The following is a 28000-nucleotide window of genomic DNA, read 5'->3' on the forward strand; positions in this document are numbered from 1 at the left end:
ACCCTGACTTCATTCTTTCATTCATTCCCCAGATACTTGGAATTTCCTCTGTGTCAGGCACTGTTTTGGGCCCAGGTGACACAGTTGTGAACTGTTAAGATGATTATTCTTATTTAATTTGTGTACTTAGTGAAACACATGACTAGATCTCCGGTAGATTTCTTAGGTAAATCCTGTAATACACTCTGGATTAAATTTCTTCCGTTTTGTTTAGAATTTTTGTTCCAATATTGGATTGGCCTACAATTTTCCTTTCTGTTCCACCCTTGGTGCCATTGCTATGCTAGCATCTTAAAACATGTTGAGGAGCTTTCTAGTCTTTTCCTGTGCCCTAGAGCAGTTTATATAACACCAGCATTATCTGTTCCTTACGTTTGGTAGATTGTGCACATAAAACTTACTGGGCCTGATGCCTTTTTTAGGGGACAAATCTTTGACTATTTAAAAAAAAAACTTTCATAGTTATTGGCTTAGTTGGGTTTCCCACCTCTTTTTGCATTAATTTTAGTAAAATAAATCAATTTAGCTTAGATTTAAAGATTTTTAACTGATACGTAAAATTTGAACCTATGGCTCCTTTCCTATTTTTAATATTATTTACATGTGTACTCTTTCACATTTCCTAATTATTAAAGATTAAAATTGCCAAATTTTTGTCTATTTCATAGGTATTTTCCAAAAAAACACCTGATGTACTGTTATTGGTTAGCTTTATGGTATCCATCCTTCCCTCATATTACTACAGGTCCTAGTCATTAGTCCACACTGTCTGCCATGTTGCTCATCATCTTCAGGAAGAAGCTGTCACACTCCCAGCTCCCAAGTGGGTGGCTCATTGGCTTGATCTAATTAGCATAGTCCAGTGCCCGGCCACCTGACCCCAGTTAGGTTATCCCAATAAGCATAAGGTATGGTTAGAGGAGAGAAATGCATACTGTCTCTCTTTTTTTAAAATTTTTATTTATTTATTTATTTTTGGCTGCGTTTGGTCCTCGTTGCACGAGGGCTTTCTCTAGTTGTGGTGAGCGGGGGCTACTCTTCTTTGTGGTGTGCGGGCTTCTCATTGCGGTGGCTTCTCTTGTTGCAGAGCGTGAACTCTAGGCATACAGGCTCAGTAGCTGTGGCACATGGGCTTAGTTGCTCCGCGGCATGTGGGAATCTTCCCGGACCAGGGCTCGAACCCGTGTCCCCTGCATTGGCAGGCGGATTCTTAACCACTGCACCACCAGGGAAGTCCCCATACTGTCTCTCTTAATGTGGATGAGGAGGCAGAAGGATGCTGGCAACCATTTTTCAATAAGGGGATCAACTCAGAATGAAGCCACCATCACTGAAGAGAGGAGACAGAAATTTTAAGCCTGTTTGAGTGGAAGTTTCTCTTACTTGTCAACTCCTAAATGGTACAAACTACCTTTTGATTTTAGTGATCAAATATGCTTCTTTTTGTTTATTTTATTTCATGAAAGTTCTTTTAGCTTTAGTAATTCAATCTTCTCCTTTGGGGAGATTTACTTTATTGTTCTTTTTCTAACTTCTTGAGTAGTATGCTTAGTTCATTATTATAGACTTTTTTCATTTCTAATATTTTCACTAATTCCATAAAATTTCCTGTGAGTCTCACTTTGGCCATATTTCACAGGATTTTATATGTACTGACCTCATTGCCATTCATTCTATATTGTTTTTTATTTCACACTGTATTTCTTACTTAACCCAAGAGTACTATATGGGTGTTATTTAATCTTCTGACGGATAGTTTGGGGGAGGGACAGGGGCTTCTCCTTTTTCTCTATTAAAAATTATATCAATATGGATTTAATTATTTCCACATTCTGGAATGTGTTGAGGTTTTCTTTGTGCCTAGTATTTGGTCAGTTTTATTGAATATTTCATGTGCGTTTGAAGTAAAAGTGTGTGTTTTGAAACAGAGTTCTAGCTAGAACTGACTGGATCAGGCTTGTTGATTGTGTTATTCAAATCCTCTAACACTTCAAATATTTTATATCTATAAATCTGTTGATTCCTGAGCGGTTTATCATGAGAATTCAGAGTTTGTCTATTTCTTCCTGCAGTTCTAACAATTCTTGCTTCATGTTTGAAAGCTGTGTTGTTAGGAGTGCAAGGTTCATGCCTGCTGTACCATCTTGATGGGTTATACCCTATCAGTGTAAAATATGCCCGTTGTCCTATTTAATATTATTTCTTTTTACAAAGATCCAGATCATAGAGTTCATTCCTAACTCTGCTGTAATAATTGGTTAGGGTATAATTTTATATTTTGTACATGTTTCTTACAGCTTTTCCTTGGGGTTATTTTGTACCTTTTACAGTTTCTTGCTTTGAACATTTAATTCATTTATTTTCATTCTTTGTTATTCGATAATAAATACCTTTAAGGTTATAGATTTGCCTTGACCACACTCAAAAAGTTTTCAAGTCATTTGTTTTATTTCACTTACTCATTCTTATTAAATCTTTGTTTCATTGCATCATCGTAAAATATGTGGCCTAAACTAGTTCCACTTATAGGGAAATTATTGTGGTTTTCTTAGTAGTCTAGTATGCAGTTGATTTTTATAGATGTTCAATCCCTCAAAGATAGACAAAGCTGGAGAAGACTCTCCCACTGCAAGTGAAGTTTTTCCATTTCTCGTGTATCACTGTTTGATGTTGTTACTGATGACCAGCTTTAATGTTACATAGTCATTATAATTTTTATCTTTTTTCAACAGAAAGTAATTTTATTTTTCTGTTTAAAGCTTTTGTCCTGAATTACATCTCTAGAGATTAATATTGTCATTTCTATTTTTGCTTACATATACTTAATATATTTTTGCCCATCTTTTACTTTCAACTGCTTCATATCACTTTGTTTTAGGTGAGTCTCTATTGAGTAGCATGTGAGTAGATTTTTTTCTACCCAATATAAGAATCTCTGACTTGTAAAAGTAGAGGTTTTTCTTTGTATTCACGTTGGCAGTGATAACGGATATGCTTGGTCTTTATTCAATTATCTTGGTTTTATTGGTTCATCATTCCCCCCGCAAAACATTACTTTCCACAAAGGCAGAAGAGTAGAGAGAGTTTTGCTTCTCTGGATTTTCTTTCTTCTCTCTCTCCCTCCCTCTTTCTCTCTCTTTCCCGCAGAGGAAATCTGATTGTAGGAAATCTGATTTTCTACCATGTATCCCTAAAAATAGTTTGTGTTGCCTGTTTTTGAATTTCATGCAATATGTACCATTTGGTGTCTGAATTCTTTCACTCAGCAATATGTTTTATGAGATTCCCATGTCACTACATGTAGTGGTCTGTTCTCATTGCTCGAGTATTCCGTGCATTCATCCTGCCTTTGATGGCAGCTGGGTAGTTTCTAGTTGGGGCTCTACCCAACAGTGCTGCTGCCAACAGTCTCATGTGTCTTTCCTCCTGCATACGTGTATGATGTTTCTAGGGCTCACAACCAGGAGTGGAACTGCAGGTTGTGAGGTAGGCACATTTTCTGCTTTGCTAAATGATTCCGAAGTTTTCCACAGTGCTGGCCCCAGTCCATCTCCTCTAGCAGCGTAATGAGCAGCAGTCTCATTACCCATGATCTTGACAACACTGGCAACGGTGCGGAGCAGGAGTGAGCCGTCCTCATGGACAGTCCCTCAGGGGATTCTTGGGGTGGGGACTTCAGTGGAGTGGTGGAGAGGGGTCCCAAAATGTCATTTATTCTGCTGATTCATGAAGACCCAGGCTTGCAAGCTGCTTCCTCTCAGGAATTCACCTCCCAGGCCCGAAACACCTGGCCTCTACCCATGAGCTGTTCTCTTAAAAATGCAAAGTGGGAAAAAGGAAAACTTCAGTTCCAGCTCAATCAGTCACAGCAAGGAACTAGCCGTCCCCCTCTCAGAGCCTCAGTTTCCATACCTCCAGGGGAGCCATGAGAAGGGCTTCATAAAGGAACTTGCACTGGGCACTGGGAGTGCCTCACAGGCCAGGCACTAGGCACTGTCACAAGCCAGATACCTGGCGCTATCACAGACTTAGGGTTAGGGATACAGGGGCCCCGTCAAGGCCAAGGCTGAGCCCAGGAGGCAGTGTCTCGGGCCAGACAGCACGTGCTGTCACAGGTTCAGGGCAAGGCATCAGCAGCACCATTCCAGAGAGGTGTCTGGCAGCAGCATCACATCATGGCTCTGGCAGGCCACATTGTCTACTTAGCCTCCTGCTGCTGCCCCAGCTGGGTGAGCCCCCAACCCTGGGGCGGAGGCTCACTCCCTGCTGCCCTGCATAAACAAACCATGAGTTCTAGAATTCTCACACAATAAAGATGCCCTGCCCCACCCTGCCTCCAAGTCCCATAACGAGGACCAGTGAGGGCCGTGCAGTTGCTTGCCGTGGCATGTGGGCAGGGAGATCTTCAGGGCCTCGCATCTCCATTTCCTTCTGCCAGGGCTGAGAATAATCTCTATGTTCAAGGTAGGGCTTTGGGAGCATGGGAGAGAGGCAGGAGGGCTTTGTTTGCCTGGGTGCCTATGTCCACTGTCCTCATGCCTGCATGGCCTCCATTTGTTCCTGATGGGCATCTCCTCATCAGACTGCATGGTGTGCCAAACCTGGGGACCCAGACAGTGTCGAGGCAGTTCCTGTTTGCCAGTGACCATGAACATGAGGAAAGAGCCTTATTAAAAATGGAAACAAAGTAATATCCATGGAACGGATTTGGGAGGCACAATCTCAGAGAACTGGGACTTGTGATGAGGACGATGTGATATGTGGGTGACTGCTCATCCCACATAAGATATCATTCACATGGCTTATATCTCAACACCCCCTGAAGTGGGCTTTACCAATATCCACATTTCACAATAGGAACCTGAGGCCTAAGGAACTAAGTGCGTGTGGTGCCAGTATTCAGTACCAGTTTTCAGCAGACTCTTTGGGGGTAAAAAGTGTGGGACCCCATGTGACAAGGTCTCTGGGCTCCCACCCTAACTGACCACATGTAATCTTGTGGTGGCAGCCCTGATTCAGGTCACCTGCCAGCTGTCCATTCTGCCCCTTGGCAGAAAATTTGCTGGCGTGGCATCTGTTAGTAGGGATGTGTTCCCCACCTTAGGGAATTTGTCCTTTTCCTTCACTGTGTGACTCCCCTTCCCAGACCAGTTCCTTGAGTGAGTGAGTGAGTGAATGAGTGCTCTCCTACTCTGTGCTGTCCTCAGGTATCTGTGACGTCTGGGGGTGGTGAGGATGTGCACTGCTCCTTGTAGCTAACTGCTGTGCCTGTGATGATGTGGGGGTGAGGGTCTGGGACCTTGTAGGGACAGAGGTCATGAGCCAAGACACACATTCCCATTGCCACGTGTGAGTGCACGGGGTGACATCGGAATACAGCTTGTGAGTGGGAGCGCTTGGACTCGAACTCCAAGAAGCGGTAGAGGTGGTCCGCAGTGGAATCTGTTTGAGCCACTGAGTGTCCCCCATATATCGAATGGTATCACTGTGTCTATGACAAGATTGATCCGCAACACCTCATGCCCCCAAATTAATCCATCATGGCTCCCTCCAGATTCAGCTGCTGTTCTTGGTGCTGGCATCTCCAGGCTGAATCCTGCACATCTTGTATAAGGTTTGGGGGAAGGAGATCAGAGTCAGCGTTGTCCTGGACGTGAGTTGTGAGGAGTACTGTTCTCTGAAACTGAGGAACCCACTGAGGGTGTGGAGCACAGAAGCAAAGCCCAACCCTACCTCTTAGAGCTGTCACTTTTTTTAAATTTAATTTAATTTAATTAATTAATTTATTTTTGGCTGTGTTGGGTCTTCGTTTCTGTGCGAGGGCTTTCTCTAGTTGCGGCAAGCGGGGGCCACTCTTCATCACGGTGCGTGGGCCTCTCACTATTGCGGCCTCTCTTGTTGCGGAGCACAGCTTCCAGACGCCCAGGCCCAGTAGTTGTGGCTCATGGGCCAAGTTGCTCCGCGGCATGTGGGATCTTCCCAGGCCAGGGCTCGAACCCATGTCCCCTGCATTAGCAGGCAGATTCTCAACCACTGCGCCACCAGGGAAGCCCAGAGCTGTCACTTTTTAAGTAGCAAAGTTCATTCTGTCGGACCCTGGGTCTCCAGGGCCTAAGCTTTGTGAGAGAGACAAGGGCAAGGCTTTGGAAGCCCTCTCTTTCCTACCAAAGTCTCCATTGGAGCAGGCTGTAATCTGAAACAAGGTAGCCATAAACCCACCACAGTATATGAGAAGGGCTGGAAATGTGGCTCCCCCTTGGGGGAGACAGAATATAAGACAGCAAGCCATTGGACAGAAACATGGGCAAGAATGGAGCAATGAGAGGGCAAGGCAGACGAAACTCCATGGAGATGTTGGGGCTTGTGCAGGTGCCTGTGGATCCCTGGGGGGAGCAGCCATGGGAGTGTGTGGCAAGGGGACCAGCCATCCACATCTGATAGCAGTACCAGGAGCCCTGGGACATGGTGGAACAAGACCAAACATCAATGGTTTGGGACCCTCTGAGGGACTGCTATGAGGCAGAGTCCAGTAGATGTTTCTGCTAATGTGTATGAGTTGCAATAGATTATTAGCCTGGTCTGTTGATTGTTGTACCCTCTCCACCACCACCACGGAGCGCGCCCCTGCTGCCCCCCTTTGCCCCCCACCCCGTTCCCAGGCAAGGACGAGCCTTGCTTGCTGCTGCTGAGTCCCTGAAGCTCTGGTTGGCACTGCACACTGAACTGCTGAAGGGAACACTTTCTGGAACCACGTCTGCTTGAGACAGTGTAAATACATGTCCAACTTTGCCTGTATGAGGAGGTCCGTGACCGCCTGTGACAGCTTCTTGGGCAGCCCAAACTTTACAGCAGGCTATACATAAGGAACCTTTTAATTTGTCTTTAGTCTTGGTCTCCAACCTTTGCTGTAGAATTTCTCCCTTTCCTGTCCTCAGTGATGTTCAGTTATTAAATACCAGTCCAAGGTGGTCCAGTTCAGAATCTCAATCTCCTATCCATTTCAATGCAGCCCCCACTGCTCCCATTCCTGCTGTTGGAGCCAGTGAGGGGCAAGGAGGAAATTGATAAGCATCTCTACCCATTTCCTGGTATGGTCGCAGAGAGCGCACCTCCAGGGCTGGTGGTCTATGGAGGCATGCCCTGGAGTTGTACAATGTGACATCACTGTCCATTGCTTTCTGGCTACAACTGACTAGCAGCCCTGCTCATTGTGCCCCATCACTTAGCGCTTACTGACACTCACCCCTCTGATGATTCTCTCTTCTCCTTCACTTGTGTAAACAAGGGGGAAGGGATGAATCCTGGGCTGACGGATTGTAAGAAGCCCTGGAGGGGTTGTCTGGTCCCCGTTGTTTGGAGGCTGTCTTTATAACATGGGGCTCCTGCTGCCTCTGGGCCTTTGGTTGCCACTTTGGGGGTGGTGAGAAAAGCCCCTCCCCGCATGTGCATGTGGCAGTGGCTGCTTGTGACGGCTGGAAGTCTGAGGGCTGCCCTTTGCTGCCCGAGAGTCTGCATGGGGCTGTCATGGCCCCCTCTCTACCTTTTTTCTAAGGGTCCTGGTTCCAGGCCTGTGGTCAGACTAACATCTCCTGCAAGCATGTGAAGGGGAAGCTAGTAGAGGCGGGCAAATGGCCATGGCAGGTGAGCATCCTATTCCTGGGCGCGAACAACTGCAGTGGCTCCCTCATCCACCACCAGTGGGTCCTTACAGCTGTGCACTGCTTTCAGAGTTCAGTCAGGGTGGCCCTCCAGTCTCAGGGGCTTTGCTTTCTGGCCTAGGAGGCCCTGCTGAATCTGGGAATCCGGGAGTAGGGGCCTGGCTGGGTAGCCCTGTGCTCAGCCTGTGTCTCTCTAACCATTCCATGTTTGACCTCACTGCTGGTGATCTGCCTCCTACCCGTGACCCTGCAGATCCAAGGACCCCAGATCATACTCCGTGAAGATGGGAATTCAATGCCTCTCAGAAAATGGCACCAAACTCTCAGTCACTCGCATCGTGATTCATGAGGATTTCACCAGCCTCATGTCCCAGGATATTGCCCTCCTGAAGCTCAGGGACTCTGTCTCCTGGTCCCCCCTCATCCAGCCTGTCTACCTAACCCTAAACTCAAGCCATCTCTTGGATCCATGTGCTGGATGATCGGGTGGGGACAAACATATACTCGAGGTAAGTGAAGGCAGGCCGAGGTCCCAAGACACCCGCCTCTTCAGAACATAACTCCACCACGGGCTCCTCCATCCATTCCTTTATTCACTCATTCATTCCGTCAGCAAATATTTCCTGAGCACCTACACGTGCTGCACGTTGCCCTGAACTCTGTTGATAGGAGGATATACACAGTGCCCTGGTGTAAAAGACACTCATGGCGTGTATGGACCTCAGTTCCCAAAGTTAAGTTAACTCCAATGTCAAGCTCTCACCTTGCCGCCTGGAAGGAAATTAATCTTTGGCTATTAATGGGATTTCTTGTCTGCAGGTGGCACAAGGACTGTGGTCTCAGGGGGGTACCTAGGCATTGGGTGGCCATTGTAAACACTTGTTACTTTGAACACCAATAATTCCTGTCCCTTGTTGGTGTCATTCTGAGGTCCTAGAATTGAGGAGCCTTTGTGGGGTCCTGCCCTCCAACGGGTGGCTCACTCTGGGCTCTAGGGTCTTGCCACATTGGCAGGTAGCCATGGAGCAGTGCCCAACCATTCACCCTCATGGAATGTGAATTACTGGGGTAATCTCTCCTTGGCTTCATTCAGTGCTTGGATGTTGGTCTGAGCCCCTCGGGAGACTTTTTAATGAGCTCGGGCTTTTTCAAAAGTCAGATTGTGGTTTGGGGCCTTTATACATCACTATCCCAGGAAATGACCCTGCCTCCCACATTACGAATCTGGATAGCTCCAAGAGGGAGATGTGCCAAAGAGCTGAAGGGATGACGAGGCAGGATCTCTCTCTCTTCAGAGACCCCACAGCCCTCCTACAGTCTTCAGGAGGTGGCTGTCAAGATTGTAAACAACAAGATCTGCAATCAACAAACAGTACAAGTTCCTCTTCTTGAAGGGCCAGAAAAAGTTAATAGGGAATGACATGATTTGTGCCATCTTACAGTGGGGCATGGACACCTGTCAGGTGCACAGTGTCTAGACCCGGGCGAGAAGACGACTTTCAGTGGTCATGCATTCCTTTCCACATGGCACTGGGAGACCTTATGAAAATCTCCTTTCCCTGGGCTTCAGTTTCCCAATGTGTAAAATAAGGGTGAAAATACTTTTCACTCCTCTCCACAATTATGGTTAATAATGGCAGTACTTCTCAGGTTATTTGAGCACTTCTGAACATCAGTCACATGCCCAGATCTGGGCCAGATGCTGGTGGAACGAGTTTAGCATAAATGGCATCATTCTGTAAGCAAGCTTCTGTTTCTTGCATCTTCTAGTCAACATTGTTTTTGAGATTTATCCATATTGATACATGCCTCTGTAATTCATTAATAGCTCTATCTACAATATTCTCTTTTGTGAATATTCCACAGTTTATTCATTCTCTGTTTATAAACATTGAGGTAGCTTCTAATTTTTTCATATCACATACTCTGCTGCTCTGAATATTCTTACACACATCTCCCTATTTACATGTTCTAGAATTTCTCAGTATGGTGCATCCTGCAAGGAACTGATGGGTCATAGGCTGTGCATACTTTCATCTTTAATAGTCATTGCCAAATTGTTTTCCAAAGTGATTGTATTAATCTATATTCTTTTTTTTTTTTTTTTGCGGTGTGCGGGCCTCTCACTGTTGTGGCCTCTCCCGTTGCAGAGCACAGGCTCCGGATGCGCAGGCCCAGCAGCCATGGCTCACGGGCCCAGCCACTCCGCGGCATGTAGGATCTTCCCGGACCGGGGCACGAACCCATGTCCCCTGCATCGGCAGGCGGACTCCCAACCACTGCGCCACCAGGGAAGCCCCTAATCTATATTCTTACAGCAGTGTTTGAGAATTCCATTGTTCCATATCCTTGTCAACTTTTGGTATTGGTCAGACTGTAAAATGTTTTCCATTCTGAGGATGAGAACTAGAGAAATAGTATCCCTTTGCGGTTGCATGTACCTGTCCCAGTTACTAATGCAACTGTGCATCCTTTCATATGTTTATTCACCATTCATAATTCTTTTTCTGTGAATCACTTGTTCAGATAGTTTACACATTTTTCTATTGTTTGCCATTTTCTTTTTATTGTATTTTTATGTTTGGGATACTGATTTTGTGTTCATTGTGTATATTGCAAATATTTTCTTTCTTTTTGATCTTGTGTATACTCTCCTTTGCTCAACAGCAATTTAGATTTTTTAAAACAAATTTTTATTGGAGTATAGTTGACATAATGTTGTGATAGCAATTTAGATTTTATTTCAATCAAACATATCTTCTTTTTTCCTTTTTGGTTTATGCTTATTTAAGAAATCCTTCATTTTCCTGAGGTTATAAGGACATTTTCCTATGTTTTCTTTTTCCTAAAAGTTTGGGAATTTTGGTTTCCACATTTGGGTCTTGAATCCATGTGCATTCATTTTGTGAACGGTGTAATTTAGGGGTCTATTTTTATTTATTTTGTGTATGGACTACCAGTTGTCCCAGTGTCGTTCGCTGAAAAAACCCTTTCCTGTACTGGCTGTCACCACTTCTCTCATAAATCAAATTTCTGTATACACAGGGGATAATTTCTTGAGTTGGACACCTTCAAAAAATTTTTTTTCATTTTTAAGACAAGTATTTCTTGTGGTTTTTAAAATTGAAGTATAGTTGATTTATTGTGTTAGTTTCAGGTGTATAGCGTAGTGATTCAGTGTTTTTGCAGATTATATTCCATTATAGGTTATTACAGGATTATCAGTATAATTCTCTGTGCTCTACAATATATCCTTGTTGCCTATCTATTTTATATATATTGAATAGTAGTTTGTATCTGTCAATCCCATACCCCTAATTTGTCCCTCCCTGCTTCCCTCTTCCCTTTGGTAACCACAAGATTGTTTTCTATATCCGTGACTCTGTTTCTGTTTTGCGTATACATTCATTTGTATTATTTTTTAGATTCCACATATAAGTGATATCATGCAGTATTTGTCTTTATCTGACTTATTTCACTAAGCATAATATTCTCTAGGTTCATCCATGTTGCAGATGGCAGTATTTCATTCTTTTTATGACTGAGTTATATTCCATTGTTATATATATATATATCTCACATCTTCTTAAGCCAATTGTCTGTGGGTGGGCACTTGGGTTGCTTCCATGTCTTGGCTATTGTAAATAGGGCTGCTATGAATATTGGGGATGCATGTATATTTTTAAATTAGTGTTTTTGTTTTTTCCAAGTATATACCCAGGAGTGGAATTACTGGATTATATGGTAGCTCTACTTTTAGTTTCTTAAGGAACTTCCATACTATTTTCCGTAATGGCTGCACCAATTTACATTCCGACCAACAGTGTACAAGGGTTCCCTTTTCTCTACATCCTCTCTAACATTTGTTATTCGTAGATTTTTTTTTTTAGTTTATAATCATTTTATTTCAACTGTTTTTTAAAATCATAAATGAGGTTTTGGAATCCAAAGTCAAAACATTTATTCTTCGTAGCCTCAGAATTTGGCAAGCAATTCCAGACCTTGCTTTCCAAATCCAGTCTTTGCTATTTTTCAGAGTCTGAGCCCTAGTTTTTAAACTACTCCATTCTAAACATACAATTTTGGATAACTATTGTGCACTTGTTAATAAGATTCTTCTGAAAACAGCCCATCAAATATAAAGAATAATGGTTTCTGTCTGAGTATCAGCAGTGAGGGAAGAAAAACTAAACACCTATCAAAAAATCATTTCTTCATTTAAAAAGTAACAGAACCAGTGCTGTTCTCTGCCATGAAAGAGAACATGCAAAATTAAATTACTTTGTAGACTTTGGTAATGTTTTATTACCTACACAGGCCTCAGTCTTACTTAAAGATCATATTTTTACGCAAAGTCACCGTCAGGATTTATTAAGTAAAAATCCTGGGTACTAACATGGTCCTAAATGTGCTATTCCAAAGAGGAACAGGTTACTTTTGAGGAAAAGAGCTGCCTCGGTAATTTCCCTCAAATGCTTATTTAAATAAACACAGTTAATGGAAATTTTTTAAACCAGCTTTGGGTACTATCTAGCCCACTGCCCACCAAACAGAAAAGGAGATCAAAACTTTCTTTCCTTATTCAGGAAAGTTTCACCTTTACTTTTAAGATTACAACCTTTTCACCTTTTATGACTGCCTCATACAATATTTAAATTTTTTTTAATTCTGCATTTCAATGTTGTAAGAGTTCTTTTTCAAGTGATCTTCACAACCCAGAACACAGACAACAGAGCGACATTTTCAAGTCACATTTTGACAATAACGAAGAGATGAAAATGGACGGATGTCTGAAAATATGTATTCCCTTTGCTCCAAAGGTGAGCAAACTTTTAACATGTGAACAACACAGAACTTCATTCCTCTGGAGATCCCTCAAACTCAGAATGCTTCCGTTTAATACATCAGTATACTTAAAAATTAAAGTTTGGTCACTTGGAAAGACTGAACAAAAGTTATTCCCCTCCCCCCCCAAACAACAACAAAACAGCTTTAATCACCCCTTTCTCTCCCCACAAAAAAGGGAAGTAGTTGGGGCTGAAGCGTGTAAATCTGAAATTTCAGCTCCTAAAACATCGCTGCTATTTGCTCAAAGGTGCAAGTCCACATATTTCCTCCTCCAATACTTCCCCCATTTATAAGTTTATTTCCACACACGCATGCACATGCACACATGCACACATACACACTCATACATGTACTCTTACTCTCAAGTAAGACACTTTTTTGTGTTTGTTGATAAATTATGAGGATTATGAACTAGATGTGTACAGGGTTTCATAGGTGTTTTGTAAACATCAGAGTCACTTGAGTCCTTTTCTCCAAAAGCCTGAAATCAAATTACACAACCAGGGATCGCTACTTTCCCTGACGCTGTTCACAGGCTGCATATTGACAAAGGGCAGAGAAAAAGTCCTCATAACTGATGTTCAGGTGGGAAGGCAAAGAGACAATCTCAGTCAACCTGATGTGCCAGGGAAGAAAGCCTAGTGTGCTGTCCACAGGACCAAACTTCAATACTAAATCAGGATCAGGGAAACCATTTGAACTAAGTAAACTGTCTAACATATCTACATCCAAATCTGTGCATTTCTTTTGCTGCTGAGCTACTAACTGGCAGAAGTCTTGAGCAGCTCTCACAATAGCTACTATTCCATCTTCTGGGGACAGCACCTTCACTGCCGATTGGCAATTTAAAACTTGATCATCTTTGTCATTACTATTTGCAAACTCTGGTGAGTATTTGGAACAATCTAAGCCCAGGAGTTCCTGCTGTTGTTTTAAAATTTCATCCATCAATCTGGAATTATTTCTTTTGAGAATACCTTGGTGGTCGTAGAAGCTAATGTAAGAAACGCCCACGGCCATACACCACACCACGAGGCTTGCGATGTCCGAGAAGCTGGGCTCCTGCTCCTCCTCGGTGATCACCAGGCCCATGTGCACAGGCAGCTTCTCCAGGGAACTGCCGTCCGCGCGCCAGCGTAGCCGCGGGTGGTCGGCGGCCGGGGTCCGTCCCCCGCGTGGATGCCGGTGGTGACGGCGGTTCCTACCTTTCCTGCCGACACCCAGGAGCTTGGGGAGCGTGAAGCCGAGCGGCGCTAGGACAGCGGCGGAGGCGGCCCGACGGCAGCGCCACCAGATCCAGTTCCAGGTGCCGGACCAAACACGGAGCCAGGAGGTGAGCATGCGGTGCAGGCAGAGCAGAGCGTGCAGCACCCGCCACACCAGCTTGTACACCCTCGTCATACTCTCGTGGCGCCCGGGCACCCTACTCTCTCCTACACCCGCAGCGCGACCGCTTCTCATCCGGCCCTGCAGCCGGCGCGGGCCATCTCTCCGCGTTCCCCCGTCCCCCGCACCCGAACCCCTTTCTACTGCCAACACCTCACCTCGACCCCGCCGCCATCTATTCGTAGAATTTTTGATGATAGCCTTGCTGACAGGTGTGAGGTGATACCTCATTGTCGTTTTGATTTGTGTTTCTCTAATAATTAGCAATGTTGAACATCTCTTCGTGTGCCTGTCTTCTTTGGAAAAATGCCTAGTCAGGTCTTCTGCCCATTTTGATTGGATTATTTGTTTTTGTGATATTGAGTTGTATGAGCTCTTTGTATATTTTGGATATTAACCCTTTGTCAGTCACATTATTTGCAAATATTTTCTCCCATTCCATAGGTTGTCTTTTTGTTTTGTCAAGGTTTCCTTTGCTGTGTAAAAGTTTTTAAGTTTAATAAGGTTCCATTTGTTTATTTTTGCTTTTATTTCTTTTGCCTTAGGAGACTGATCCAAGAATAAAATTGCTCTGATTTATGTCAAAGAGTGTTTCACCTATGTTCTCTTCTAGGAGTTTTATGGTTTCATGTCTTACATTTAGGTCTTTAAATCATTTTGAATTTATTCTTATATATGATGTGAGGGAATGTTCTAACGTCATTGTTTTACATGTGGCTGTCAAGTTTTCTCAGTACCACTTGTTGAAGAGAATGTGTTTTCTCCATTGTATATTCTTGCCTCCTTTGTCATAGATTGACTGTAGGTTTGTGGGTTTCTCTCTGGGCTCTATTTCTGTTCCATTAATCTCTGTGTCCATTTTTGTGCCAATACCATGCTGTTTTGATTACTGTAGCTTTGTAGTATAGTCTGAAGTCTGGGAGAGTTATATCTCCAGTTTTGTTCTTTTTTCTCAGGATTGCTTTGGCAATTTGATATCTTTTGTGGTTCCATATAAGTTTTAGGATTATTTATCCTAGTTCTGTGAAAAATTTCCTGGGTTATTGTTTTGTTTGTTAGTTTGTTTTTTGCGGTATGCAGGCCTCTCACTGTTGTGGCCTCTCCTGTTGTGGAGCACAGGCTCCAGACGCACAGGCCCAGTGTCCATGGCTTACGGGCCTAGCCGCTCTGCGGCATGTGGGGTCTTCCCAGACCGAGGCACAAACCCGTGTCTCCTGCATCGGCAGGTGGACTCTCAACCACTGCACCACCAGAGAAGCCCTCCTGGGTATTTTTATAGGGAGTGCATTAAATCTGTAGATTGCTTTGAATAGTATGGCCATCTTAATAATATTAATTTTGAAATCTAATAACACAGGATATCTTTGCATTTCTTTCAGTCTTCTTCAGTTTCCTTCATTAATGTTTTATAGTTCTTAGTGTATAGGTCTTTCACCTCCTTGGTTAAGATTAACCCTAGTTTTTTTGTTTGTTTGTTTGTTTTTGACACTATTTTAAACAGGATTTTTTAAAACTTTCTCTTTAAGGTATTTCATTATTAGAGTATAAAAATGCAACAAAGTTCTGTATATTCAACTTGTATCCTGCAAAGTTACTGAATTCATTTATTAGTTCTAATAGTTTTGGGTGGAAACTTTAGGGTTCTCTATATAGAGTATCATGTCATCTGCAAAGGTGACAGTTTTACCTCTCCCCTTTCAATTTGGATACCTTTTATTTATTTTCCTTGTCTGATTGCTGTGGCTAGGACTCCCAATACTATGTTAAATAGCAGTGACAAGAGTGGGTATCCTTGTCTTGTTTCTGAATTTAGGAGGAAGGCTTTCAGCTTTTCACTGTTGAATATTATGTTGGCTGGGTTTGTTTGTTTGTTATAAATGGACTTTATTATGTTGAGGTATGTTCCCATATGTTGTTGAGATACCCACTTTGATGAGGGTTTTTATCATGATTGGATGTTGAATTTTATCAAAGGCTTTTTCTGTGTCCACTGAGATGATCATGTGGTTTTTGTCTTTCCTTTTGTTAATGTGGTGTATCATATTGATTGATTTGTGTATGTTAAACCATCCATGGGACCCTGGAATAAATCCAAGTTGATCATGGTGTATGATCCTTTTTATGTATTGTTGGATTCAGTTTGCTAATATTTTATTGAGGATGTTTGCATCTATATTCATCAAAGATATTGGCCTGTAATTTTCTTTTTTGGTAGTGTCTTTTTCTGGCTTTGGTATCAGGGTAATGGTGGCCTCATAGAATGAATTTGGGAGTGTCCTCTCCTCTTCAATTTTTTGGAATAGTTTGAGGATAGGTGTAACCTGTTCTTCCTATGCTTGGTAGAATTCCCCAGTGAAGCTGTCCAGACCTGGACTTGTGTTTGCAGGGAGTTTTTTTGTTTGTTTGTTTGTTTATTTGTTTTACAGATTCTATTTCACTTGTAGTGATCAGTCTGTTCAAATTGTCTGTTTCTTCTTGACTCAGTCTTGGCAGGCTATATGTTTCTAGAAATTTGTCCATTTCCTTGGTATTGTCCAATTTGTTAGCATATAACTGTTCATGGTATTCTCTTATGATTTTTTGTATCTCTGTGATATTGGTTGTTATTTCTCCTCTTTCTTTCTTATTTTGTTTATTTGGGTCCTCTTTTCTTCTTCGTGAGCCTGGATAAAGGTTTATCAATTTCATTTATCTTTTCAAAAAACCAGCTCTTGGTTTCATCATTCTTTTATATATATATATCTTTTAACTCTCTATTTTACTTATTTCCTTTCTGGTCTTTATGATTTCCTTCCTTCTGCCGACTTTGGGCTTGCTTTGTTTTTTTTTTTTTCTAATTCTTTTAGGTGGTAGGTTAGGTTGTTTATTTGAGATTTTTCTTTTTTTCTTGAGGAAGGCCTGTATCACTATAAACTTCCCTCTTAGAACTCTTTTGCTACATCCTGAAGATTTTGGAAAGTTGTGTTTTCATTTTCATTTGTCTTGAGGTATTTTCTGATTTCCTCGTTGATTTCATCATTGACCCATTGGTTTTTTAGTAGCATGTTGTTTAGTCTCCACGTGTTTGTTCTTTTCCTATTTTCTTTCTGTAGTTAATTCCTAGTTTTACATCATTGTGGTCAGAAACATGCTTGATGTAATTTCTATCCTGTTAAATTTGTTGAGGCTGGTTTTGTGACCTAGTGTGTGATCTAACCTGGAGAATATTTCATGCCCACTTGAAAAGAGTGTGTATTCTACTTTTTTTTTTTCTTTTTTGGATGTAGTGTCCTACAGATATCAATTAAGTCCAACTGGTGTTTGGTGTCACTTATGAACTCTGTTGCCTTACTGTTTTTCTTTCTGGATGATCTGTCCATTGAGGTCAGCAGGGTGTTAAAGTCTCCTACTATTATTGTATTATTGTTAATTTCTCCCTTTATGTCTGTTAGTATTTGCTTTATATATTTAGTTGCTCCTGTATTGAGTGTATATATTAACAAGTGTAATATCCTCTTCTTGTATTGATCCCTTTATCATTATATAATATGCTTCTTTGTCTTTCATTATGGTCTTTGTTTTAATGTCTATTTTGTCTAATATGAGTATTGCTACCCCCACCTTCTTGTCATTTACATTTGCATGAGATATCTTTTTCTATCCCCTCACTTTCAGTCTGTGCGTGTCTTTTGCCCTGAAGTGAGTCCCTTGTAGGCAGCATAATGAAGGGTCTTGTTTTGTTTTGTTTGTATCCAATCAGTCACCCTATGTCTTTTGATCAGAGGATTTAGTCCATTGACATTTAAAGTAATTATTGACAGGTATGTACTTATTGCCATTTTATTCCTTGCTTTCCAGTGTTTTTGTAGTTCTTATTTTTTCCTTTCCTCTTTTTTTTTGTTTTTCCCATTGTGGTTTGATTATTTTCTTTCATAGTATTCTTGAGGTCCTTTCTTTTTGGTTTTTGTGTATACAAAACCTACAATAGGTAGGTTTTTGATTTGTGGTTACCATGGGGTTTATATATATTGACCCCTAATTATATCTATTTGCTTTAAACTGAAGTCATTCAAGTTCAAATACATTCTAAAAGATCTACATTTTTTACTCCCCTCCTCCAGATTTTGTGTTTTTGATGTCATGTTTTATATCTTCATGCTTATCCCTTTACTGTTTATTGTAGTTATAGTTGCTTTTACAATATTTTTTGTTTTTTTATTCTATGTACTGGCTTACTTAAGTTATCTTCAATCCTTACTATATATTTGTTTTTCCTATTGGGATTTTCCCTTTCGGACAGATTCTTTCTTCTTTTCCATTTAGAGAATATCCTTCAACATTTCTTTTAGGGTAGGTTTGGTATTGCAGAATTCTTTTAGTTTTGCTTGTCTGAGAAATTATTTCTCTCTCTTTCTGTTCTAAATTATAATCTTGTTGGGTAGACTATCCTAGGTTTCAGGTTTTTCCTTTTCATGAGTTTGAGTATATCATGTCACTCCCTTCTGGTCTGCAAAGTTTTTGTGGAGAAATCAGTTGATAGCTTTATGGGGGTTCCCTTGTACATGACTCTGTTTTTCTCTTGCTGCTTTTAGGAGTCTATCTTTAACTTTTGACATTTTAACTTATGATATGTCTTGGTGTGGGCCTGTTTGGATTCATCTTGTTTGGGATCCTCTGTTCTTTCTGTACCTTGATATCTGTTTCCTCCTTTAGGCTTAGGAAGTTTTCAGTCATAATTTCTTCAAATACATTTTCAATCCCCTTCTCTCTCCCTTCTCCTTCCAGAACCCTTACTATGCATATGTTGGCACATTTTATATTATCCCATAGATCTCATATTTTGCTTTCTTTTTTTTTTTTCCATTTGTCTGTCTGCTGTTCTGATTGGGTTATTTCCATCATTCTATCTTCCAGATCTCTTATGTGTTCTTCTTTGTTATTTAGTTGGCTATTCATTGCTTCTAGAGTGCTTTTTATCTCAGAAATTGAATTATCTACTTTTGATTAGGTCTTTATAGTTTCTAGTTCCTTGTTAAAAAGCATCTGTGTTTATATTGATACTCTTTCTTAATTCACTTAGCACTTTTTTTTTTTTTTGCGGTACGTGGGCCTCTCACTGTTGTAGCCTCTCCCATTGCGGAACACAGGCTCCAGACATGCAGGCTCAGCGGCCATGGCTTATGGGCCTAGCCACTCTGTAGCATGTGGGATCTTCCCAGACCGGGGCATGAACCCATGTCCCCTGTATTGGCAGGCAGACTCTCAACCACTGCGCCACCAGGGAAGCCCCACTTAGCATTTTTATTAGCAACTTTTTTTTGGAAATTTCCCCCTTTTCTTTTTTTTAAATTTTTAAATTTATTTTTTATTTATTATTATTTGCAGTACGTGGGCCTCTCACTGTTGTGGCCTCTCCCGTTGTGGAGCACAGGCTCTGGATGCACAGGCTCAGCGGCCATGGCTCACGGGCCCAGCCACTCCATGGCATGTGGGATCTTCCCGGACCGGGGCACGAACCCACGTCCCCTGCATCGGCAGGCGGACTCTCAACCACTGCACTACCAGGGAAGCCCCTCTTTTTTTAAAAAATAAATTTATTTGTTTTATTTATTTATTTTTGGCTGCATTGGGTATTCGTTGCTGCACGTGGGCTTTCTCTAGTTGCGGTGAGCAGGGGCTACTCTCCGTTGCCGTGCACAGGATTCTTATTGCAGTGGCTTCTTTTGTTGCTGAGCACAGGCTCTAGGCATGTGGGCTTCGGTAGTTATGGCACATGGATATTAGCAACTTTTTGAAGTCAGCGTCTGGTAGACTGTTTATCTGTTTCATTATTTGGTTTTTCAAGGGTTTTCTTTTGCTCTTTCAGCTGGGAGTAGTTCCTCTTTCTTTTCATTTTACTTAACTTTCTGTGTTTCTGTGAATTTAGGTGAAACAGTTATCTATTGTGGTCTTGAAGTGGTGTTTTTACGTGGGAGTGTCCCTACATAGACTGTGTGTGCCCAGTGTCTTTGGTGTGAGGGCCGGATTTGATGCAGATGCCAGCCACGTCTTTCCTCATGGTGTGCTGGCCACTATCGCTTTGATAGAGGGTGTGGCTGGTGATGGAGGAGCTAGAGCCTGAACAGGGTGTGCGGTGGGACTTCCTCTCTGCTCCCTGGCTGTGGCTGTCCTGTCAGGGGTGGAGTCTGCTCCCACATTGCTAGAGCAGAAACTCTGAGGTCGGGCTTGAGCCAGCTCTGTTCCCTTTAAGTGTGTGTTTTTCCTTCTTGCTGCACTGGGGCTTTTGCCCCAACGGAGGGGAGTGATGAAGTAAATGGGGCTGAATTGGAAGATGGTTGATTTATAATGTTGTGTTGGTTTCAGGTGTACAACAAAGTGAATCAGTTATCTATATCTATATAGATATAGATAGATATATCTATTTATATAGATATAGATATAGATACAGATATATCTGTATCTATATCTCCACTCTTTTTTAGATTCTTTTCCCATATAGGCCATTACAGAATATTGAGTAGAGTTCCCTGTGCTATACAGTAGGTCCTAATTAGTTATCTATTGAGAAGTTTGACTTTAAATCAAGTCTAGCTTTGTGACTATTGCGTGACTATGGATATTCTGATTTCTGGACTGAGATGTTTATGTGACAGCGTAATCATACTGATTATGATTACATTAATCACAGTGAGCAAAACGTTCTGACTCTGCCCAGTTTTTACCCAGGATCAGAGAAAGAACTCACCCCTTAAATACATTTTAAAGGGACAAAGGGGATTCCAATGAAGATGCCTTTTGTGTTCAATGTACCATTTACACTTTTCCCTGTCCTTTGTCCATGTTTTTCTGTTAAACTACTTTTCTTTTTATTGATTTGTAAAAACTGTAGATATTATATGCTGTGGTAATTGGTAAAGGAACATCATGTCTTTTTCAACTTAATTTTAAGTGGTTCATAAGTATAGGTGTATACATACACACATACTTAATGGAGAGAGAGAGAAGATAAAACAAATATGGTTAAACATTAAATTAGTGAGTCTGGGTAAAAATATTATGCTTGTATATTTTCTGTAAGTCTTAAATTATTTCAAAATAAAAAGTTAAAAAAAAAACTTTAGGAACCGGAAGTTTTAACCCTTTGTGAAATGCTTTACAATATTTTACACTACTTGTCCATGATTTACCTTTTTTACGTGTGGATTTCTTCCCATAGAGTTAATTATTAAAATTTTCATATGTTCATATTTATTGTTATTTCCCTTAATGATTGTAGTTTTTGTGCTGTGCTTAGAAATATCTTTCCTACCCTAAGATTATAAAATTCTTTACTCATACATGTTCTTAATTTTTTCTTTAAATATTTTAATTTTGATTCATCTAGAAGGGTGAGAGAGGAAACCAGTTTTATTTTTCTCCAAATGTAGCCAGTTATGTCAATAATTTTTATTGAATACTTTTTTTCGGCAGTGAATTAGAAATGCCCTCTTTATTATATCATACATTCCCATCTTATTTTTGTGTATTTCTGCCCTTTGCAATCTCATTCGTGTGCCACCACTCTTTTTAAATTATTGTAGCTTTGTAATTCCTTTCTGTATGTGGTAAGGCAAGTCCTCCTTCATTCTTCTTCTTTCTTTTTTTTTTAACATCTTTATTGGGGTATAATTGCTTTACAATGGTGTGTTAGTTTCTGCTTTATAACAAAGTGAATCAGTTATACATACACATATGTTCCCATATCCATTATTCTTCTTTTAAAGAATTTACCTTGCTCTTCTCCCATGTTCATTCTAATTGAACAATCTTTGTCTCGAGGTATTTTCTGATTTTTTCTTTGATTTCATTGTTGACCCATTGGTGTTTTTTTTTTTTAATTAATTAATTTATTTTTTACTGCATTGGGTCTTTGTTGCTGTGCGTGGACTTTCTCTAGCTGTGGCAAGCGGGGGCTACTTGTCATTGCAGTGCGTGGGGTTCTCATTGCAGTGGCTTCTCTTGTTGCGGAGCATGGGCTCTAGACATGCGGGCTTCAGTAGTTGTGGTGCATGGGCTTAGTTGCTCCGCAGCATGTGGGATCTTCCCCAGCCAGGGCTGGAACCCGTGTCCCCTACGTTGGCAGGCAGATTCTTAACCACTCTGCCACCAGGAAAGCCTGACCCATTGGTTTTTTAGTAGCATGTTGTTTAGTCTCCAAGTGTTTGGTTTTTTTTCCCATTTTCTTTTGAACAATCTCAGTATAATACTAAAAGGAAAATCATGTGGTGATTTTGGGAAAATAGACTCTATTTTGCTCTATTTTATTTGTGTCCCTAGAGCTGGAGTTTATATAGCTTTCTCCATATAATTACTGCATGCTGCTTCTTAACTTTATTCCTAGATATTTTATATTACATCTCTATTGTAATATAAAATGTTTTTTTCAGTGTATTTTCCATTTGTATTATATATTGATTTTTTGTGTATTTACTTTGTAATAAGCAAAATTCCTAGATATAGTGGATATAATGGATTCTCTTTAATTTTGAGACATACCATCTGCAAACAATGGTAAATTTGTCTCTTACTTTTCAATATGTATGCCTCTTACTTCTTTCTCTTGTTTATTGCAATGTCAAGAATCATATTCCAGAACAATTGCTCTGTCTTCCAGGAGACACTGTGTTATCTTGTTTTAGGTATGTCTTTTAATAAACAGTGTAATGCTCAGTGCTATATTTTTCAACACATTTGGGAGGCTTTCCTTTAATTAATTTACCAAGAAGAATGTTTCTTTTTATCCCCCTACTTTATGTATTGGTTTGATTTTCTTTTTCCACTCCACTTTTCCCCTGTAGTGGTTTAAAAGTTGTCATATCTCAACGTCATTGTACTACAGATATTTTCCACACATGTATTTAAACTTGACTTAACACCTAGAGTTAATCAATGTCTACTGCTTCCTCCTTAGCAGGACAAGAGCCTTCCTTTTCACTTGCCTCATTTCCATCCCCCAGACTCAAATTGTTGAAAACATCTGGGAGTTCAGCTCACTGAACCCTTCTATTATATCCAAGAGTTTTTAATTCACTCTCTTGGGCTTTCCAGGTTTATGCCCATATGAGCTACAATTAGTGATGATTTTGCCTCTTTCGTTTTCATGATTTTTACTTTTTTCATTATTTTGGGTACTGCTCCCCAAAAGCAACCTGGAATTGTAGCTCTACTTTTTCCTGTTGCTTACCTTCCTGGAAGTTCTTCCCACACTTCATCATGAAGCATGTTGCTAACGTGGCATATCATCTGTCGAGGAGAGAGCCATTCCTTTGTTTCACTGTGGCATTTTATTTCAGGAATGAATGCTGTGCTTCGTAAAATGTGGTTTCTGCAGCTATCACGATGACTCTACACTCTAACTCAGCTAGAGTGAGTTAGAGATATGGTTGACTGGACTCCATATCTAGAGTGCTGAGTCAGTTCCATGAACAGATTCTTCATGTCCATTTACCCTGCCTGCCAGGATTAGCCCTCCCTGGTCATGGTGTGCTTTGGTTTCATTCATCTGTTGGATTCAGATTTATAATATCGTTTTTTAGAATACATTTAATTTATTTGTTCATCCAACAAGACACCCCGTGCTGGGCTCTGGGCCAGGCACAGGATAGTGTTGGTGCATGGCCCAGGAAAGGTACTGGCCCTGGAACAGCAGTCCTATGAGACACCATCCACGCAGCCTTTGCGTTTTGTTTTGTCTTCCTCCAGTGAGGCTGGGCTCCACCGAAGGTGTGTTGAGGAAGGCACCCCCTTTGTCAAGTTATAGAATCACAAATATGCTTCACTTGAAAGCACAGTCTATGTTCTGGAACATTTGAAATAACATAAATTATCTGCTCCTTGAATGCTGGATAGAAGTTGCTTGCGAAACCACATAGGCCTGTTTTCCTTTGAAGGGGTAGTTCTTGAGCAATACTTTAAGTTGTTTTGTCCGTGATTATTGGATTTTCTTAGAAATTATTCATTTCATCCAGATTTTAGATCCATAAAGAGAAAGTTATAAATAGTCTTCAGATACTAGAAAGTGTATTTTCCCTGGGTCTGATTCTAGTCTCTTTTCTACTTATACCACAAAGTATTTGAATTTTCCTTCTCTTTGAGTTTTTCTTGGTAGGACTTACAAGATATTTATTTTGTTGTTGTTTTTTAAGTACAATTTATTGATTTTATTCCTCAAGTCTATGATTTTTTTGCTTTCTAATGCATGACACCTGCTTTTTGTCTTTATTAATTCCTTTTCAAGTGTCTTCAGCTGAATGTGCAGTGATAAATAATTGATGATGACAATAAATAATTTATTTTCATTCTCTCTTGTTTGGTATTAAAGTATTTAGACTAAGACTCTTCTGTGTGAAATTCAGGCCCGCATCCCATGGGCTTTGCAATGTATGGCCTTCTTATCTTTCTACACTCTAACTGTAGATTTTAATTCTGTTTTTACTTTAACATTTTTGAAAGTTAATTTTTTTTTCTTTGATGGGGGTGGTTCACATTTTGTTACTGGATTCTGGCTTAATTTCATTGTGGTAAGAGAATGTCCACTTACAAGATCTTTCTCTCTCTCTTCTATTTTCTCTCTCTCTCCCTCTGAGTTCTCTTTTTCTCTGGATTGCCAGAGTCCAGTCAACCATATCTCTATCACTAGCTTGATTATCACTGGCTTGATTTTCCCCTTCATCTTCCATTTTCTCTCTCCACAAAAGGCCCCTACTGAAATCTGTTTAATACATGTCTTTAAAGAAGTCTGTATCTTTGAAAAATGCGTAGTGTTGCTATGTGTATATTTTACTTTGCATAAATGATGTTGTGCTGCAGTCCTCTCCTGTATTTGTTTGTTGAGGAATCTCAATTTGTTCGAGAATCCACATTAAATAGTTTTATTCTTTCCAGTCATTGCCCCCATATGCCCTGTGTCAAATCTTCTTCCCTTCTCCAAACATCATTTTGGGCAGAGCTCATAATTTTCAGTTACTTTCAGTTATTAAATACCTTGTCATATTATAAGTCTCAATTTAAAAATCAATTTGATTGGAACTTCCCTGGTGGCACAGTGGTTAAGAATCCGCCTGCCAATGCAGGGGACACGGGTTCGAGCCCTGCTCCAGGAAGATCCCACATGCCGCGGAGCAACTAAGTCTGTGTGCCACAACTACTGAGCCTGCACTCTAGAGCATGCGAGCCAAAACTACTGAGCCCGCGTGCCACAACTACTGAAGCCCACGCGCCTAGAGCCGGTGCTCTGCAACAAGAGAAGCCACCTCAATAAGAAGCCCAGGCACCACAACGAAGCGTGGCCCCTGCTCGCGGCAACTAAAGAAAGCCTACATGCAGCAATGAAGACCCAATGCAACCAAAAAATAAGTGAATACATAAAAGTCAATTTGATTTAAACTTCGCCAAGCCCTACTCCATCTCCCTCCTCTGGAGCATGGGGGTCTGGACACTGGGAGCTGACAACTGGGTCAGCCTAGACATGGAAACCTTCAAGTCTCCCTCAACTCACTTTCTCTGCTTGTTAATTTTCAGGGTTTCCTTAGATAGGCTAAAATTGACCTCTAGTTGGTTTTAGACAGAGAAAATGCCCTATCTTAATTCATCATCTATCTTCAATGAGATTTGGTGTCTTTCATTGAACAGATGGTCTTAACTTTGATGTAATTAAGCCTAACACATTTGCCCTCTTCAGGTTTGTGGGGTTTTATCTTATTTTAAAACATGTGCTTCATCCCAAGTCATAAAGTCATGGCCTTACATTTTTAATTAGCTTTATCTTTCTCACTTTTCACATTTAGAGTTTTATTTCCTCTGGAGTTTTGTTATGGCAGGGTCCAACTTCATTTTTCTCCATCAGTTTCTCCACCATCTACAGCAGAGACCTCCTTTCTCAGTCATGACACTTTCTGGAGCATGTGCCAAGTTTCCTCCACCTGCAGGCATCTGGCTGGCTCTCCATTGCCCCATTGGTCTATTTTTCAGTTTCTATGCTAGTACCGTGGTTTCTATAATTATAGCTCTGAAATAGATCTAACTCTGTTTAGATGTTTCTCCAGTCCCCAGCCTCTCCAATCTGCTCTTTTTTTCTCAAACCTGTCATAGAATTCATGGACTATTATCCTTCAATATCAATTCTAGAATCAGATTGTCAAGGTCCTGAAAAAATCCTTCTGACATTTTATTTGGAATCGCTTGAACTTTAGAGGTCAACATAAGGGGAACTGACATTGTTATAATTTTTGACTCTTTCACTCTCTGTTGAATACAGATAAAAGAATATTTATAAAATGTGTATGGAGAATAAAGAATAACACAACCAACACCAATACCCTCAGCACCAAGCCTATAAAATAGTGCATTACCAGAAACTTGGAGGCTTCCACGTGGTGATTACTGAATCTCAAACCAGGAAGGCTCTGATGCTGCTTTGGTTTTTCTCTGCTGGCTGGCATTTGCTCTTGGTGCCTCAGCTTCCCTGTGTGCAGGGTGATGTTCTAAGAGGACATGTTCTTTAGAGTGTTTTTTTTGTGGGAGTTCGCTGAAGCATGGCTTGAAAGTGGGTTCCTTCAGTCAGAATCTATATTTGCTTCTGCCAGATACCTGGACATAAAACCAACCCAGGACCTCTTTAAATGACATTCTTGGCTCAAGTTTTTTTAACCACCCAGACAGTGTGAATTCAAGTTGCAAGTTCACATGAGGGCAGGTGTTCCTAGTTTATCGTCACTCGGAAGGTGTGGTCCTTTCTGGGAGGTATAGTTTTTTGCAGGAGGTTTCCTCTTGGGCTCCCCTCCTTGGGCAGGCCCTGGGTTTTGCCTTTCGTCTTCTGCACCGATGAATGAGGCTGTGAAAACCAAAGCTCAGTTTCACTGGGTTTGGCCTATGGCTTTGGGGCAAAAGTCATCTTCTGGGCTTTGCTGATGGCTCTGTGTTTTAGCCCTCCCTTGGGTTTTGCACTCTGAGGAGTCTTTATTTTCTTGCTAGCTCACCCATGCATTTAAAATCTCACAGGTTTAGTTATCTTCAGCAAGGTGGGAAAGGGGATCTAGTCTTCCATACTGTAGGAAGCCAAATGTTGAGAACTGACTTTTTTACATTGTTTTAAGTTGCCTCATCTAAGAACAACGGTATATCTGTACATTAATGTGGGTCTTCTTTTGTGTTCTTAAGTATAGTTTTATTATTTTTTCCTTACATGTTTTATGCACTCTTCATTAGATTATGTCTTATAAATCTTGGTTTACACTACAAGAAAAAATATACATATATGTGGGGGAGGGAGGGGGGGGGAGAGCATGAGCTGTTTTTCAGATTTATAAAACTTTTCAACAATACAGAAGAATGTAAGAAAGTTTTAAGAAAATCACAAACCCACCATCAGCAGAAATAACAGCTACTACTTTTTGATGTATGCTGTTGTAAACATTATTCTTATACATGCACCTGCTTTGCACAAAGAGAGAGGGGGCAGGTTTGCATTTCAAATGGCTCATTCTGTAAGCAGGATTGTAGGAAAGAAGAAAGTCAAGGGCAACACCTTGGAGGCCCACCACGATTTAAAGAGAAGGCAGAGGAGGGGACCGGCAGTTATGGTCAGAGAGTTAGCAGGAGAATGCAGAGAGAGCCCATTGTGATCCTGAACTTTGGCCCCAGTGCAGTGCTTCCATGTCACAGAGCAAGTTCATAGCCATGCGTTGATATCAGGGACAGCACGGGCCTAACACAGCTCGTGCTAAGGATATGGCCCCGGAAGGTGCAAGTTTATTTGTCCAGAACTTGCAGGGAGGCCTTCCTGCTGCCTCCTTTATGCCTCCCTTCCTCCCCTCCACAGGGTAACTCTGGCAGTTCCCTTGTCTGCCAAGTGAACCACACCTGGATTCAGGTGGGGGTGCTGAACTGGAGCTTTAGCTGCAGCCGGCACCGCTTCCCGGGCATCTACACCAGCACCTCCCACTTCACCGACTGGATCAAGAAACAGATCAGTGATGTGAGGTTCGTCAGTAGGGCCGGGCCAGGCTTCCTGAACCTGGTCTTCCTCACTGGCTACATTCTGCTGGTTTCCTTGGGCTCCCCGTGGCTCCTGTGAGTGATGTTTCCAGGGC

At 41.3% G+C, this 28000-nt stretch overlaps 2 protein-coding genes across 2 annotated transcripts; one reads left to right on the plus strand and one right to left on the minus strand.

Moving 5' to 3' along the window:
* Positions 1-774: 774 nt before the first annotated feature.
* Positions 775-27984, plus strand: LOC132527865 (serine protease 46-like). Its single transcript, XM_060163904.1, is given in 7 exon segments — positions 775-823; positions 7553-7728; positions 7910-8084; positions 8087-8167; positions 8954-9024; positions 9026-9121; positions 27730-27984. Coding segments are annotated over 7 exon segments (903 nt in total).
* On the minus strand, positions 12849-13967 carry LOC132528020 (dehydrodolichyl diphosphate synthase complex subunit NUS1-like). The gene has a single exon (XM_060164037.1). It carries the CDS (start codon positions 13965-13967, stop codon positions 13017-13019), a length of 951 nt encoding a protein of 316 aa, XP_060020020.1. The 3' UTR covers positions 12849-13016.
* Positions 27985-28000: the final 16 nt, after the last annotated feature.

Source organism: Lagenorhynchus albirostris, chromosome 10 (genome assembly GCF_949774975.1).
Source record: "Lagenorhynchus albirostris chromosome 10, mLagAlb1.1, whole genome shotgun sequence".
In the NCBI taxonomy this organism is placed as follows: Eukaryota; Metazoa; Chordata; class Mammalia; order Artiodactyla; family Delphinidae; genus Lagenorhynchus; species Lagenorhynchus albirostris.

Excerpts from the sequence above, each read along its gene's own strand:
- LOC132528020 (XM_060164037.1), bottom strand. The coding sequence starts at position 13,967 with ATGAGAAGCGGTCGCGCTGCGGGTGTAGGAGAGAGTAGGGTGCCCGGG.